The sequence below is a fragment of the Dendrobates tinctorius genome, unplaced genomic scaffold, assembly GCF_039654945.1.
Source record: "Dendrobates tinctorius isolate UK_male_01 unplaced genomic scaffold, ASM3965494v1 ptg000019l, whole genome shotgun sequence".
NCBI lineage: Eukaryota > Metazoa > Chordata > Amphibia > Anura > Dendrobatidae > Dendrobates > Dendrobates tinctorius.
The window spans coordinates 60749885-60767639 of NW_027361687.1; the positions used below are offsets into that span (position 1 = coordinate 60749885).

At 45.9% G+C, this 17755-nt stretch overlaps 1 protein-coding gene and 1 pseudogene across 1 annotated transcript in view; both read left to right on the forward strand.

Moving 5' to 3' along the window:
* The window catches only part of HDGF (heparin binding growth factor), a 54267-nt gene extending 45939 nt beyond the window's left edge, over nt 1-8328 (forward strand). Inside the window, exons 2-7 of the mRNA XM_073567109.1 lie at nt 4432-4505; nt 4586-4724; nt 4814-4873; nt 5327-5530; nt 5684-5886; nt 6266-8328. Of these exons, the coding sequence (XP_073423210.1) occupies nt 4432-4505; nt 4586-4724; nt 4814-4873; nt 5327-5530; nt 5684-5886; nt 6266-6269 (684 nt within the window). The 3' untranslated portion in view covers nt 6270-8328. The remainder of the gene's footprint in view (nt 1-4431; nt 4506-4585; nt 4725-4813; nt 4874-5326; nt 5531-5683; nt 5887-6265) is intronic.
* Nucleotides 8329-14775: 6447 nt separating this feature from the next.
* On the forward strand, nt 14776-17406 carry LOC141082992 (WW domain-binding protein 2 pseudogene; annotated as a pseudogene).
* The last annotated feature ends 349 nt before the right edge of the window (nt 17407-17755 follow it).

The following is a 17755-nucleotide window of genomic DNA, read 5'->3' on the forward strand; positions in this document are numbered from 1 at the left end:
GTCTGCTGGACATCTAATCCTATTCTGTGATCCTGACTGCTCAGCTGTGTATCAAATCCTCTCCTGTGTGATGCTGTCTGCTGAGCCGTGTATCTAATCCTATCCCCTGTGATACTGACTGTGGAGCCGTGTATCTAATCCTCTCCTGTGTGATACTGTCTGCTGAGCTGCGTATCTAATCCTATCCTGTGTGATCCTGACTGCTGAGCTGCGTATCTAATCCTATCCTGTGTGATACTGACTGCTGAGCCGTGTATCTATTCCTATCTTGTGATACTGTCTGCTGAGCGGTGTATCTAATCCTATCCTGTGTGATACTGACTGCTGAGCTGCGTATCTAATCCTATCCTGTGTGATACTGACTGCTGAGCCGTGTATCTAGTACTATCCTGTGTGATAGTCTGCTGAGCTGTGAATATAATCCTCTCCTGTGTGATACTGTCTGCTGGACATCTAATCCAATCGTGTGATACTGACTGCTCAGCCGCATATCTAATCCTCTCCTGTGTGATGCTGTCTGCTGAGCTGTGTATCTAATCCTATCCTGTTTGATAGTCTGCTGATCCATGTAATCCTATCCCGTGTGATACTGCTCTCCTGAAGTGCTCTGTGCTGCTGTCACCCTGCTGGTTTTGTGCGTGATCTACATGGTGGTATTGTGTATGATCTATATGGCGGCATTATGTGTGAAGTATATGGCGATATTATGTGAGAACCCTATGGCAGTATTATCTGCTAAAAGGGCACCCATTCTAGGGTGGTTCTGGCTGAGCACCTGCACACGGGTCAGGGGTAATAGGTGCAGTCAGGGGAGGGCTGGTGAGGCAGCTGAAGAGAGGGGTCTCATTTTTATCGTTACTATATGACTACATTTCCCCCCCAGCCTGCTTCCCAGCATCATCCCGGACTGCGCCTGTCGCCTCGCTTTCACACATCACCAGGACAGGATCTGAGGAGGGGAATGGGGTCTTTGCATGCAAAGTCTGGATCAGAACAGGCCATCAATCAGCAGAAATGTTTCCTTGATTTCTGTGCTGCTGTCACCCTGCTCCTCCACCATATATCTTCCTCTGTGCCTCCCATAGACCAGTACACTGCTCTCCTGAAATACTCTGTGCTGCTGTCACCCTGCTCCTCCCCCATATATCTCCCTCTGCCTCCCATAGACCAGCACACTGCTCTCCTGAAATACTCTGTGCTGCTGTCACCCTGCTCCTCCCCCATATATCTCCCTCTGTGCTTCCCATAGACCAGCACACTGCTCTCCTGAAATACTCTGTGCTGCTGTCACCCTGCTCCTCCCCCATATATCTCCCTCTGTGCTTCCCATAGACCAGCACACTGCTCTCCTGAAATACTCTGTGCTGCTGTCACCCTGCTCCTCCCCCATATATCTCCCTCTGTGCCTCACATAGACCAGTACACTGCTCTCCTGAAATACTGTGCTGCTGTCACCCTGCTCCTCCCCCATATATGTCCCTCTGTGCCCCCCATAGACCAGTACACTGCTCTCCTGAAATACTCTGTGCTGCTGTCACCCTGCTCCTCCCCCATATATCTCCCTCTGTGCCCCCCATAGACCAGCACACTGCTCTCCTGAAATACTCTGTGCTGCTGTCACCCTGTTCCTGGAATCCTTGCTGCCTGCCATCCTCAGTGACCGAAGACCCCATTCTTCTCCTCAGATCCTGTCCTGGCGATGTGTGAAAGCGAGGCGACAGGGGCCTGATGTATGGTGGAAGGAGCAGGGTGACAGCAGCACAGAGTATTTCAGGAGAGCAGTGTGCTGGTCTATGGGGGGGAACCCTGTTCGGTGCCAGGGATTGTACATGGAGCGTGGTGTTTTATACACCTGGATAGACCGTCTGCTCCACAGAAATCCAGGAAACATTTCTGCTGATTGATGACCTGTTCTGATCCAGACTTTGCATGCAAAGACAGTCAGTAACTTTGCAGGCCCCAGCAAAATGGCTGCTCACTGTGTTCCTAGATGTCGTCCTCTCTTTTCCCTTAGCAAACACCTGGAAGAGGAGGAGAGGAGTGACACCACACCCATGTCAGCAGATTCCGCCCATAATTACTGCAGGGCAGTAATGTGAGCTAGTTGTACACTAGGTTTTTGTGCCAAATTTCACTAGCTGCTCCCCTAGTGTTAACAAGTGGAAATGCCAAACTTTTTAAAATTATTTTTTATATTTTACAAAATTAAAAAACAAATGATAATATTTTTAAGAAAATGTAAACATTAATTCTTTACATTTTTTCAATTGCTGAAAAAAAATTTTGGATGTCACCTTCCCTTTAAAGGGGGTCTGTACATTGTAAATTATCCATAGAACTAGTGACAACTTTCTTATTGCTGGGGCCCTCTCTGATGCTCAGCATCTGCTTCCTGCAGAGTGATGTTCTCAGGATCAATGGGATCCAGGCGATCATGGAGTTATCCTCCATCCTAAGGAGCCCTTTGAGAATATCTGCACTGGGCCCCTCAGTGGCAGCTCCATGTTGTGCCCAGCTTAGTAGACTACTCTGGAGAACTGGGTAGTGCAATTTTTAACAAGGCCTTTTCTTCACAAATGTCCTTAGGCAGATACTACTGTGATCTGTATCCACCCCTGACAGAATGGGCTGAACCTTTCAGTTCTGCTATGTTCAATTTTTTATATCTTGGCTTTGTATAATAAAACATGCCACAGCAAGAAAATTTGTTGCCGCTTGTACTCGGTGCTAGGTTGTCTTCATAGTCATCTCCCTCCATGTTCGGCTGCTTGATAAATCTCACGTGCAATGTGTATTGTAGAGTAAAAAAAATGACCTTTTGCAAAACTGGCACTTAAGCTGCACACAAACTTTAATTTATGGGGGGATTGCAGGAGGTTGTTGCCCAAAATTGATTTTCTGTGTAGTCTGAGCTTTGATCGCCTTTTGGCTCCTGGACGTCATCCGTTTTTCTTCCACATCAAGTGCCAGCTCGAGGGCTGTTTGCCTCGCTGCTTTCCAGGTAGCTAAGAACAGCGAGCAGCTGAAGGGACTGGCGCACACCCGAACTCCCATATTACTAGATGAGGTTGCATTATTAAAAGCTACATGTGAATGCAAGCAAATGGAGGGTAGCGCCCACATGGTGATTCCAGCTTGGCACACTGCAGGTGTTGTACACTTTGTGGCATTTGCTATGACTACCCAGGAGAGGGCATGGGTCAGGATCTGTTTCCCTGTTCACAATTCAGGACACCTACTTTTTCATATGGACCCCCGATGGTAGGCCTTATTGCATGGGCGCATAACTTGCACCAGTCAGCGATGCAACATATCAGTCGGCATGCAAAATTTTCTTCAATCACTCTGATTGCAAAAAGTATACGTACAGATCCTGCTGGCTCAACAAAATGCCCACATCCTCTCTTCCACACTTTTTCAATGAACCCATCTTTCTCCTGACCACACTTGTTTGACAAGCCTCTTGCACCCGACCACACTGGCCCGACTATTGTCCCCATACACTGCATTATTCGCAGCACCACCTGTCTACTTGGATGACGTTTATGGCCACATGATGACACTGCTGTTTGCCGGTCATTTTTACACTGGCTGTAGTCAGGAGCAAGCAGTCATGCTGTATGCAGTGAGTCAGACTGGGGTGTGACGGACAACTAGAACAATTGGGTTTACACCCAGCGCAGAGCTGCCCACATAATTACAGCCCGGTGAAAATGTGGCATTTACTTTCATGTGAGTTACTGTGATGGCTCACTGGCATCGCCCAGGACCAGTCAGTCCTGATTTAACCAGTGACCAACATGATGGAGACTCCATCATATGCAATGTACTGCAGGACCCATGCTTAGCTGTCTGCACCTACCTGGTGCCAGCTGCACTATGCTGCCTGCAGTCTGTGTGAGCGACTGTTAAGCTCTGTGGGGGGGGGGCTATAGGAAGTGGACTATGGTGATAGTAGCTTTGCACCCAGGAGCTTTTCTTAGCGCCAGTAGTTAAACCTGTATTTATATTCTAGGTGGATCTATAAATGTGCTTGCACCCCTCCATACACCCGGATTAGTGCAGACAGTCTAATGTTGGCACTGGTGACTGAGCCGTGGCACAGACCTGTACAGCAGCTAGCGTGACTCCACACTACGGCCTGTCATCTGCTGGGCCTGCCAGGATGCAGGGACTTGCGCAGCGGGGGAAGCCATGGCGTGATGCCAGCAGATTCTCTTCCCTGCGTATTATGTAGCCCTGTGGGTGGTTAGCGGCACATGTGGCCTCAGTGACATGCGCCCACATGCCTAACAATATGCTTTGTGTTGTCCTGGCACTTGTACCATTTACTAGTCTTTTTATTCAAGATTCTGTGCTGTTTGTCGGCTTTTGCATTATCTGAGGTCTTGACGTTTTCTTGGTCCTAAGACTTTTGGTATTTCCTTCCAGGTTGATGAAGTCCCTGAACCCACAGCAAAGTCTGCAAATAAGTACCAAGTTTTCTTTTTTGGGACTCATGAAACGTGAGTATCAGGGGGAAGTGGGCTGTATTGAAGCCCTGAGTCTCCTCCAGGTATTAAATGTGAATTCCTTCTCTTATCAGAGCCCACCTGGGTCCTAAAGACATCTTCCCCTATGAAGAGACCAAGGAGAAGTTTGGGAAAGCCAACAAGAGGAAAGGATTCAGTGACGGCCTGTGGGAGATCGAAAATAATCCCACTGTACAAGCGTCAGATTATCAGGTCTGCTTCCCTACAGGCTTTAAGTAAATTGGTCACATGCGTCTTTATCACACTTTTAATACCGTACATTCATGTTAATTTTTCCTCAGCCTTCCCGGAAGAGGGGGTCAAAAGCAGCAGGCCGAGGTGGTGATAAAGATGGAGAAAAGGTAAAAGCTCAAATTCTTGGGGATATGAGCCCATTTTTAGATTTTGTCCAATAGACAAACTGCTTAGATGCCACGATTGCTATTGAAAGCATCATCTACGGGGGTTTAACTGCCATGATGGGCTTATTCCAATTGAGCTGATGGTATAACCCAGCGGCATCAGCCATGTATAGACTCAATGACTTCTGCCATATGTACCCAACTGATACCTGCAAGGAGTATACACCGCTCAGGAGCAAAGGGTCTAAAAGGAATTGGTCATGTAAAGAAGCCACTAACCTCACATGTGGGACTTATAGCCTAAAGCCATCTTACCAGGAGGAAATGATGTGCCTCACAGCAACTTCTGACTTTCAGTTGCCATGCATGACAAGCTTGGCTGTAATGCAGCAATTCTCCATAGGAGGGCAGCACTGGATCTAAGGTTTGTGTTTTTTTTTTTTTCTTTTGTAGGCAACACCAAAGAAAAGCTCAGAAGCTGACGCTGAAGAGGAGGAGGAGGAGGATGATGATGATGAAGAAAAGCCTGAAGGGGACGGAGAGAAAAAGGGCAATGATGGCAGCAGCGATGAGGAGGGGAAGCTGGTGATTGATGAGCAATCCAAGGAGAAAGGTGACAAGGCTGCTTCCAAGAGGAAAGCTGAGGACGCTGCAGAGGTGTGTTATAGGAGAGCCTCTGCATGAAGGGGTTAATATGCATCTCATACATTGCAGGAATTTGTGGCTTACAACCTGGGTAAATCTTTGTAATGTGGCGTAGTAGAGGCTATCAGGACACGATAAAGAACACATCTGATTTTCCCTCCTCAGAGCTCTCCCAAAAGATCGAAGGCAGATGAAGAGCAGGACGACGACAAGTCTGAGAACAAGGAACCTGCGAAAAAAGAGGTCAAGCAGACGCCGGAGGCCAGAAAAGATGACGACAACGAACCTGCTGCATCGGAGGATCTAAAGATGGAGGAAAAGGCAGAAGAGAAATCAGTCATAGAAGAAACCAGTAACAAAGAGACGAGGTGAGAAACTCCCCTGGACCTGACGTCATAAGGGTCTTCTGGCCTAATTCAGTGGTGGTCCAATACCTATCGACTTAGTTTCTGTACACCCATAGGACCTGGGCTGTCAGCGAGATGCATTGGAATTCCAGCATCTGGTTGTCTGCAGCGGTCACATTCCAGTGGCCCAAGAGGGATGGTAGGAGTCCTGGGCAGCAGTGTGAAGGTCTGTTAGCCAATCTAAAAAGTATATGCTCCTCCCAGATGGGCACTTTGACACCTTGCAGTCGTGTGACCGCTGCAGCTTATCACATTACAACTCTGCACATCATGTTATGGGATAGGTCCTGTATTAAGTGACTATAATTATTGCATCTTAAAAAATGTTTTTGTTTTTCAGCTAAACAGAGTTTCCCTTTCCTGACTGGGCAGAACCTGACTACCTTTTCCTATACGAGGGAGACGCGGGGGCTTTAAAAAAAAATAAAAAATACTTCAAAAAGACAAACATTGAACAACTTCATCAGTCTGCAACCCGTTCATGAAAATATCTGTTTCTAATCCACATTCTTGAGAAGGAATGGCAGTGTGGAGTGTCATCCTCCGACTTGTCAGGCAGTCCATCAGTTACATGGCGGCAAGCGCATCCTCCATCACTTCTGCCGGAGCCCTCCCGCCTCATCTAACGCTTTGTCTTGTGCTGGGGGGGTTGGTTTGTTTGTTAACCCTTTTAACGTTCTCAACTGCTAAAAAAAAAATTAGCATCTCTCTGGGGGAATGGTCACAAGCGTCTTAACAAAAATATGTACTTGAGGTGTTCTCTTCTGTTTAGAAATATCAAATGATCAGCATTGTGGTCCTGTCATAGTTGATGTCAAGGCAGCACCCTGTAGAGGCCCTCTCACAATTGCCCCTGCTTATCTGTATCATCCTCATGAACTGAGAGGTTAGCTGCCATTTCTATACCCCTTTCCTCACAATGGGCTCTATATTGTTTTTTTGTGTTCACTTCAGCTGGCTGCACCAAAGACGTCTCGCCCCTTTAGTGTTGGCTTGTAAAGTGCTTCTGACAACTCGGATATAAATAGTTCATATACATGGCGGGTGGACCTTGCCACTATTGTACACAGCCCCCCTCCAATTTTACCAATTAGAGCCTATAGATCAGCAGTTTCTACTGTTTCAAAACTACAACTCCCACCATGCCTTGGGATTTAATGTTTGCAGCAGCCGCAGGTTGTCTATCCCCTCTATATGAGATTCTTCTTGGCTTGTACCCACTTCTGCTGTTCCCACAAAATGTTAATGGAGATTATTATACCTATAATGTGGGTTTGTTTTTTTTTTTGTTAAAACTGGATATTTTTTTCTGCTTTTATTGTTTTAGATTAGCTTCACAAATATATAAAACCTTCATTTCCAGCTTTCAGGAAAACTGAGCAGAAAGTGAAAAATGTGCATTTACCATCGTATGTGATGTCTGCCTAATATATAAAGGAGGAGACTGGCTGTAATAAACACTAAATGTAGCCTGTGCCCTCCCCAGAGATCATCTGTACACAGTAGTGGCTCTGATCTGTGGCCTTGTACCACCAGGGCCTGATTACTGCTCTGGAATACTACTCCTAGTTTGCTCAATGAATGCTGAGGGTCTGCTGCAAGGAAGTCTCTGGGATAAGAGGTTAAATGATCCAGAGATGCGCCCTCTCTGTCATGAGGTGGCTGCCTCCTACCATGTAGCCCCCATTACTGCTGCTTTTGTTTTACATGATGTTTTTATTTGCGCATTTGTTGCCTTATTCTCTAGTCTGCTAGGTGGGAAATTTACGTATATCTGGGTTTTTACAGCAATAATGACTTTTTGGTTAATAGTTCAGATCTGTGGTATGCCTAATCCATGCATCGACACTCAAAGGGGGAGCCCCTGGGCTGCTCCTTGCCGACACGTGGGGTGGTTGATTGCTTGCTCTCAGCCATCGTGTGGGGTGGTCGTTTGCTTGCTCTCTCGCATCGTTGCTGACGCGTGGGGTGGCCGCTCGCTCCCATTCTCCTTATCAATAACGTCTTCATCAAATCGTCAGGGTTGCAGATGATCCAACTCACATTAAGGAAGTAAAGTTAATTTTTTTAACTAATATTTTTAATAAAATTGAAAATGATAAAAAAAATATAAATTTCCAAATTACAACTTACCCATAAGTGGTTTGTAGCTGGTTTTCTATAGGTAGTTTTGTATTTCCCCAGTCCCCCTCTTGCCCATGTCAGCGCCCCGTCCCCGCTCATCTTGCTATGTGATGTATAATCATTTGTACCATATGCAGAGAACTATTCCCCTCTTTATTTTTTATTTCCCGGTTTTGCGGTTGTGATGAAAGCGATTGTTGCGATTTTAGCTTTTGGTATAGTTCTGTAGACTGCACATCTTTTGGACAAACAGATTATTATTAAAATAATAAAAAAATATCTTTGGGTTTGTTTTTTACTTTTGTGTAATTCTTGTGTAAAACACCAGGGGGTCTCTATCTTCCACTCATTCGAGACTAAAAAGGCCGCAGCTAGCCAATATCTCTAGACCCCAACAAATGTAGAACGGACTTCCCACTTTTTTCATCCAAGACCGATCTCCCGGCCTCTGACTATCAAAGGCTTCTTTTCTGCCCACCTAAAATTAGTTTCCCCATCTCAAAGACATCCAGGACCAATCTCTCACCTTGATCCTGACCAGTCTAGTGCAAGAAATAGGAAACAATGACCACAGCAAAACTAGTGCTTCTCTTTAGACATAATGATTACATCCCATAGCGTTGAGTTGTCATCACATTGTTTATGCTGCAACTGTGAAAGGAGACTTATAGGCCATGCATTCCCCAATGGGAACAACCTCTCCCTTCTGGTCAGCTACCTGCAACATTTTTACGAGTGCTTAATCATTGTCATGGTAACCGGAGGCGTCAGCCAGTTACGGCTACCTTGTTGGACCATGCTCAGAGCATAGTCTGCTGCTTATAACGTATCGCAATGCAGTAAATCAGCAATTAGTGATAAAAGTGAAAGTCACATAGAGGAACTAAAACAAAATTTTACATATTTTGTGATTTATTTTTAAAAAAGAATCAAATTACATTGAGTGTACACTGAGGGTAAGAAGGACGTCCTCCATGGTGCTGCCAGGTGGTGAACTGGAAAGCATAGTTTTTGCCACTAATTTTTTATGGTGTTGACATAAGTGGTTAACTATTGTCAGTTTTATAGGTTGGGTTGTTATGGACACATACAAAATATAAGCATTTTTTACATACATTTTATGTGTCCATAACAACCCAACCTATAAAACAGACACAATAGTTAACCGCTTATGTCAACACCATAAAAAATTAGTGGCAAAAACTATGCTTTCCAGTTCACCACCTGGCAGCACCATGGAGGACGTCCTTCTTGCCCTCAGTGGGACAGGAGCAACGAGCGGTTAAAAGGAGCCTTCCCTTACCACCCATCAGTGTTTTTCTTGTCCCACTGGGGATAAGAATGGAGAGTGTGTCCTCGGACAGTGCTGTGCAGATGGTGAGGATCGGGGGGCCCAGCCTTTCTCTTCCCGCCGCAAGAAGTCTGTGTCTGGTATCTGCAATGGGGGGGGTCCCTCAGCCAACCCCACTTCCTCCTTGGGGGCTCTTGGGCCGGGCGCCATGCTGCTGAAGCACATCAGTCTCCCTGGGGAGCAGGCTGGCGACGCAAGGGATCCAGCAGCCGTGTTGCTTCCGGTTGAGACTGCCAAGTCATTTCTGGTTTCCATGGAGTGTCTCTGCCAGGTCGCGGCAGAACCCAGCAAGCGGCCTCTGCCTTGCGGAGGGGGCTTTCTCAGCATGGTCATGCCGTGCAGGGTGCGGTCAAGGATGAGCAGGATCAACCAGGTAAAGGAATATAAGTGGGGAGAGCTCAGTACTCACAGTCGGCCATCCTGAATTTGTAACACCTGGTCAGTGTGCACTTCAGCAATGGAGGAGACTGAGGGACCAGAGCAGAGCCAGGGACATGTGAGTAGGCTACTCAAAAGAGCCATGCCACAATGCCATACTAGTACCCTATAACACACTGAGGTAATGCCAAAATCTGTGTTTTTAGGGAGAGCCATCCACCCTGTCAGCAGAGAAAAAGAAATCCGGGAAGAGTAAATAACCCATTTGCACCGCTAAATTGCCAGAAAATCGGCAGAAACTGCTCTGTAAGGCCTGTACATTTAAAATTTTCGGGGAGGAGCAGACATCACTAATGTCCAACATGAGGTCAATAATAAGACAGGAAGTCCAGGCTTCCATATTGAGCCTGAGTCTCATACTAGCCAAGCAGAACCGCAGAGGTCGTTCAAAAAGGCTTAAGGAATCTAGCTCCTCAGACGAAGTTTCGGATCAGGATGAAAAGGAGGTTCCGATAGGAAGAGGAAAAAGATACCTCTTTTCATTAGTAGACACGGCTGAGCTCCTTCAGGCAATATTGGACCCTATGCAGTTGCAGGACACCCGGGAAGAAGTATCTATACAGGATAAAATGTTTGGTGGTCTGCGTACCCAGGTCACTAGAGTATCCCCAGTGAATAACCACATCCGGTCCATGATCTTAGAGGAATGGGAAGATGCGGAAAAGAGACTAGTACCAAGGGACTTCAGGCTCTGATTGTCTTTCAACCCAGAGGATATAAAGACTTGGGGTGAAGTACCCAATAGATGTGCCATTGGCCAAAGTGGCGAAGAAAACGGCAATCCCGTTCGAGGACTCCTCCAGTCTAAAAGAACCGATGGATCGTAAAGCGGATGGACTACTAAAAAGATCCTGGGAGTCTTCGGCAGCCATAATTCGGGCCAACATTGTAGCAACTTCTGTAGCCCGGTCCATACACTTATGGGTGAACGATCTGCAGGAACACCTCAAAGCAAAAACTCGCAGAGATGCCATACTTAAATCTCTGCCTTTGCTAAAGCTCGCAACAGGATTCATGGCGGACGCATCAGCAGAGTCAGTGCAGTTCGCCGCCTGGAGCGAGTCTTTAATGCGGCCAGAAGAGCAATCTGGCTAAAGACTTGGTCAGGGGATACCCAGTCAAAAAAACATCTCTGTGCCATTCCATTCTCAGGAGGTAATGTGTTTGGGACAATTTTAGATGACATACTAGAAAACACCTCATCAGAAAAAAGGATTCCCTGAGAAGACGAGAAAATACCAGCCCTTTCATAGATCCCGTCCTAGTCAAAAAACAGACTACAGGGGGAAAGGGAAGACAGGGAGATGGAGCTATCCCAAAGGGGGGAAGGGCAGAGACTAAATCTTCTCGGGCTCTGGCTCAGGGCCCCCCCCCCCCGAAAATGATGCCTTTAGAGTGGGAGGTCAGTTAAAGTAGTTTCTAGAGGGTTGGCAGAAAATATCACAGAATCCTTGGATTCTACATACAATTGGCCAGGGCTACAGACTAGAATTCACCAGCTTACCCTCAGAGAGGTTCATAGTAACCAAATCCTAACCTCTGCTAGCCTCCCCTATGTGGACAGACATGCAGGAGTTGCTAAAAATAAACGCAGTCGTCCCAGTTTCCACTCCAGAGAGGCAGGGGTCATTACTCGAGTCTCTTCTCAAAAAAAAAAAAACCCATCAGGAGACTCCCAAACAATTATAAATCACAAACCCCTGAACAGGTGGATAAAATACAAGAGATTACCCCTGATAGACAAGGACATGGTGATGTGCACTTTAGACTTGAAAAGCACATACTACCATGTCCCAATCCACACTTCCTATCAGAAGTATTTAAGATTCGCCCTGAGAAACCAAGGAATAATCCATTTCCAATTTTGGTGCCTTCCCCTCAGCCCCCAGAACTTTTACCACGCTGCTGATAGAGGTGGTCGCCTATTTAAGAAACCACGGCATAACCATAGTACCATATTTGGACGACTTTTTGGTAGCAAGATCCGAAGAACAGCTCAGGATCGTTTGCTGCCTCAGAATCTCCAAGCTACAGGAGCTAGGGTGGATCATAAATTGGGAAAACTCAAATTTGATCCCACAATCCAGAATAAAATTTGTGGGAGTCATGCTAGATTCTCTCAACAGAACATCTTTTCTGCCAAAGGAAAGACAAGTTGCACTAATCGAAAAGGTCTGCCGGTCAGGAAGAAACTGTGCTCTATAAGGGAGGCAACGAAGATACTGGGCCTGATGACAGCTTGTTTCCCCTGTGTGAAATGAAGTCCGTTTCACTCACGAAGGTTGCAGAAGGAGGTTCTGTGGACCTGGGACAGAAGACAGAGTTCTTTGGACAAGAAGATGACACTTTCTCTTTCAGTAAGGAAAGCACTAAGTTGGTGGACCATCCCGGGGAACCTGAAAGTAGGTGTACCATGGGTTCTCTATCCCTGTATCACCATTACCACAGACGCCAGTCAGTTCGGATGGGGCGGACATATAGAAGGAAGATACTACCAAGGACAATGGAATCCAGAGATTAAGACCAGATCATCAAATTTCAGGGAATTATACGCAATATGGAAAGTTCTCTACCAGGCTCGGTCAAAGAATCAGAGGCAAACGTGAAGGTACTATCTGACAATGTGACAGCAGTGGCATTTCTAAGACACCAGCGAGGCCCCAAACACCCATCATTACAACATCTGGTAAACCGGATTTTCAAGTGCTCAGAGAACTCGGTCGAATCCATCTCGGCGGTACACCTGGAGGGAGCCTGAAACCAGGTGGCGGATTTCCAGAGCAGGACACCGATAAATCCATTTAACCTAATACTTTGTTGCGCCACCTTTTGCTGCTATTACAGTTGCAAGTTGCTTGGTGTATGTCTATCAGTTTTGTACATCGAGAGACTGAAATTATTACCCATTCTTCCTTGGCAAACAGCTCGAGCTCAGTGAGGTTGGATGGAGATCGTTTGTGAACAGCAGTTTTCAGCTTTTTCCACAGATTCTCGATTGGATTCAGGTCTGAACTTTGACTTGGCTATTTTAACACCTGTATATGTTTATTTGTGAACCATTCCATTGTAGATTTAGCTTAATGTTTGGGATCATTGTCTTGTTGGAAGACAAATCTCTGTCCCACTCTCAGGTCTTTTGCAGACTCCAACAGGCTTCCTTCAAGAATGGTCCTGAATTTGGCTCCATCCATCTTCCCATCAATTTTAACCATCTTCCCTGTCCCTGCTGAAGAAAAGCAGGCCCAAACTATGATGCTGCCACCACCATGCTTGACAATGGGGATGGTGTGTTCAGGGTGATGAGCTATGTTGCCTTTGCGCCAAACATATCATTTGACATTGTTGCCAAAAAGTTCGATTTTGGTTTCATCTGACCAGAGCACCTTCTTCCAGATGTTTGGTGTGTCTCCAAGGTGGCTTGTTGCAAACATTAAACAACACTTTTTATGGATATCTTTGAGAAATCGCTTTCTTCTTGCCACTCTTCCATAAAGGCCATATTAGTGCAGTGTATGACTGATTGTTGTCCTATGGACAGACTTTCCCACCTCAGCTGTAGATCTCTGCAGTTCATCCAGAGTGATCATGGGCCTCTTGGCTGCATCTCTGATCAGTCTTCTCCTTGTTTGAGATGAAAGTTTAGAGGGACAGCCGGGTCTAGGAAGATTTGCAGTGGTATGATACTCCTTCCATTTCAATATGATCGCTTGCACAGTGCTCCTAGGGATGTTTAAAGTTTTGGAAATCATTTTGTATCCAAATCCGGCGTTAAACTTATCCATAACAGTATCACGGACCCGCCTTTTGTGTTCCTTGGTCTTCATGATGCTCTCTGTGCTTCAAACAGAACACTGAGACTATCACAGAGCAGGTGCATTTATACGGAGGTGTGACTACACACAGGTGGATTATATTTATCATCATTAGTCATTTAGGACAACATTGGATCATTCAGAGATCCAGAATGAACTTCTGGAGTGAGTTTGCTGCACTGAAAGCAAAGGGGCCAAATAATATTGCACGTCACACTTTTCAGTTTTGGTATTTCTAAAAAAAATATAAAATAACCAATAAATGTTGTTCAACTTCACAATTGTGTCCCAATTCTTCACCAAAAATTTACATTTGGTATATTTTTGTTTGAAGCATGATACTTGGGAAAAGGTTGAAAAGTTCCAGGGGGCTGAATAATTTTTCAAGGCACTGTATATCTATGGAGCATCTTATAGGTCCATTATTGACCTTTGTGCAGCATTATATGGAGCTTATTTTTTGTATGGAGCATCTTATGGGGCCCATCATGAAATGTATGGAGCATTATATGGGGCATATTTTGTATGGAGCATCTTATAGGGCCCATCATGAAATGTATGGAGCATTATATGGGGCTCCTGATTCAATATGCATATTCAAAAAAATTTAACCTACGGATGTCAATTAATTTTACTTTTATTGGTATCTATTTTTATTTTTGAAATTTACCAGTAGCTGCTGCATTTCCCACCCTAGGCTTGTACTTGAGTCATTAAGTTTTCTCAGTTTTTTGTGGCGAAATTATGGACCTCAGCTTATGCTCAGGTCAGCTTATACTTGAGTATTTGTGGTAATTGTAGTTACTCCAGAAATAGTTTTATCTCTCTCGCCATCTGATGTTTTGTTTATTCTGCCTCCCAAAGATCGCAGTAAGGCGCACATTCTGCATTGAGCATTTACACCGGAGCTTCAGCGTAAATCTGTGAAATGTGTGATTCAGATGGAATCCTCGATAGAATATTCCCTATAATGAGGCAGATGGGGAGGTACTGTGGACACCATAGGACCTGTGATCCACCTGTCAGTCTTTTCAGGTGTGCATAAAAGTCCTGTTGACCAGTTTTGTGAACCTCTGAGAAGGATACTGCTGAACGGAGGCCAGACGGAGCTAGAGTAAGTGCTGCCTCAGTGAATGGATCTCTCGGGGGTTTCATCTGAATTGTGTCACTCAGAGATTTAGATGAAAAGATGTGTAAAGATGAGGAGCTTTCCTTCAGTGTCATGGCCCACAAGACCGAAGCCTTCAAGGGAACGAAAAAGGGCTTGCTGTACCTCACCCCATACAGGGTGATTTTTCTAAGTAAGGGGAAGGATGCGATGATGTCCTTTATGATGCCGTTCTACCTTGTGAAGGGATGCTCCATAGAACAACGAGTGTTCTCTGCAAACTACATCAAAGGAAATGTCAGTTCTGAAGCAAATGGAGGTTGGGAAGGACAGGCGTCATTTAAGCTCACCTTTAACAGTGGAGGAGCCATTGAATTTGGGCAACAAATGTTAAAGTTGGCAACCAATGCTTCCAGACCACCAAATGTTCCTAATCCTGGCTATGGATACACGCCTGGTCCTGGAGGATACCCCCCTGCTCCCAGAGGATATGCTCCAGCCCCTCCTGCGGGGCCCTACCCCTATGTGCCAGCTATGAATGGATATGGTCCAGCACCTCAGCCCATGGGTTATCCATACGCTGCACCAACAGGTCCCGGGATGTTTCCACCTGAAATAAATCCTATGTACATGGCACCTCCACCACCTTACCCAGGACCGCCATATTCTGGAGCCCCTGCCCCCACTGTTCCCTCAGCTTGGGCAGAACCAGGAATGCCAGGAGGTGGCAAAGCTGCAGAAGCTGCTTCAAGTGCATATTACAACCCCACAGATCCTCACAATGTCTACATGCCCATGGAGCAGCCTCCTCCCTATACACCTACGGATGACAAGAAGACAAATTAGGATGGCGTGTTATTGCTTCTAAACCTCCAGGAACACTCATCAAGTCTGCTCCCTAATTCTCAGTACCCTGTTACTGGCTAGCCCTCCCTAGAGATCCTTAGGGCCGGTATCAATAAATGACTCCAGTATTAGAGGGTATTGACATATTTAACATAGTAGAGGTAGTACCCTAACAAGGAAACTACCAGAAGTTTTCTAACTGCACTTAGTCATTGATGTTCAAAAATGTTTCCAGAATCCGTCTCTTCCTCAGCCCTCAATCTACTAAAACTCTTGTACATGCCCTCATTATCTCCTGCCTTGACTACTGCAATACTCTCCTCTGTGGCCTCCCTGCTAACTCTCTTGCACCACTCCAGTCTGTCCTCAACTCTGCTGCCCGACTAATCCACCTCTCTCCTCGCTACTCCCCTGTCTCTCCCCTCTGCAAATCCTTCCACTGGCTCCCAATTCACCAACACATCCAGTTCAAACTACTAACACTGACCTACAAAGCCATCCACAACCTATCCCCTGCCTATATCTCTGAACTAATCTCCCAATATCTTCCCTCACGTAATCTTCGATCCTCCCAAGACCTCCTACTCTCCTCCACACTTATTCGTTCCTCACACAACCGCCTCCAAGATTTTTCCCGAATATCCCCCATCCTCTGGAATTCCATGCCTCAACACGTCCGATTATCCACTACCCTCGGATCCTTCAAACGGAACCTGAAAACCCATCTTTTCAGGAAAGCTTACAGCCTGCAATAACCATTCTGCCGCCTCACCACCGCCTGAGCCGCCACCTCAAAACTACCAGAGCTGCTGCACCCCCGACCTTCTGTCTCTTCCCCACTTTCCCGTAGAATGTAAGTCCGCAAGGACAGGGTCCTCTCCCCTCTGTACCATTATGTAACCCCCCCTTCTCATGTACAGCACCATGGAATTAATGGCGCTATATAAATAATAATAATAATAATAATGAAAACATCGTAGATGGTCAGCGTAGAGCGGCGGATAAATGTGATCCCAAATGTTATGTAAAATGATCCCAATAAAAGCTTCAACTCAATCCACAAAAAAAGCAAGTCCCCACTCAGGTCTATCATCTGATAACCACCTTACTGGTAGTGCAAATGCTCTGGAAATGTGAAATGGCTCCTTGCTCCCCAAAAGAAATTTAGCAAATTCCCTGCTCCCAAAACCAAATGCCCTATTTAGCGCCCACATGTTTGGAATTTCTGTAGTGATGAGAGCCCGCCTAATTTACAGATTTAATTTAATTTGCAGTTTGCCATTTTCACTCAGCAACATCCATTGCTGCTTGCATCTGGAAAACACCCATGGAGTCTGTGATGGTGTGATATGCTATGTGGATGTCATTTTTTGCATATTCCTATTTTTCTATTTCAGTTATTTTCACAGTATTTTTCTTATTACATTGTAAGTCTACAGCCTCACTCTATCTGTCTCTTGATGACCCCCTGTAGTGCATTAATCCCTAAGGCCCTTTGTTCTCCTCTGGGGGGCCTGGAAACCGCCCCAACTTGTTTGACTTTCCCTGGACAAGGAAGGGGGTGGAGAGAGAACAGGGGCTGGGCAAGTCAGTTCCGGTGTGGACAGGATCGTGTAAAGACTGCATTTCAGAGAGAAGGACCCATTTTATCCTCTGGTGCTAGAGTTTTGGAATCTCGTTTCCCTGGACATTTTATCCTGTTACTGGACTGCATTCTTATTCTGGACTATCTTATCCTTTGTGCGGTGGACTGAATATGGACCTTTTTGTATTTTTGCCTGAATAAAGGTCTTGGAATTGTTCACTCTTCGCTTGCTCTGTTGATTGTGTGACACCAGAGAAGGTCCCCGTGACAACTGGTGGCAGCAGTGGGATCAACAGCGCATAACCCAATGGAGAACCACCCACAGAGTGAGTACAGAAATTGGACTGTATGCAGTTTACAGGAGAGAGCCAGAGACTTGGGCCTGAACTACCAGGGACTGACTAAAGAGGCCTTAATCGATCTACTGGTGGGCGCTAGCTCGGCCACCTCCTCCCAGATGTCTGAAGGACGAGCACTGGAGACAGAGATCCCTTTCCAGAAAAGCCAGTGGTTGGTGTGGTACGAAGAAGAGATGGCGGTTCTGGGCCCCGGCGTCTCTCAGGAGT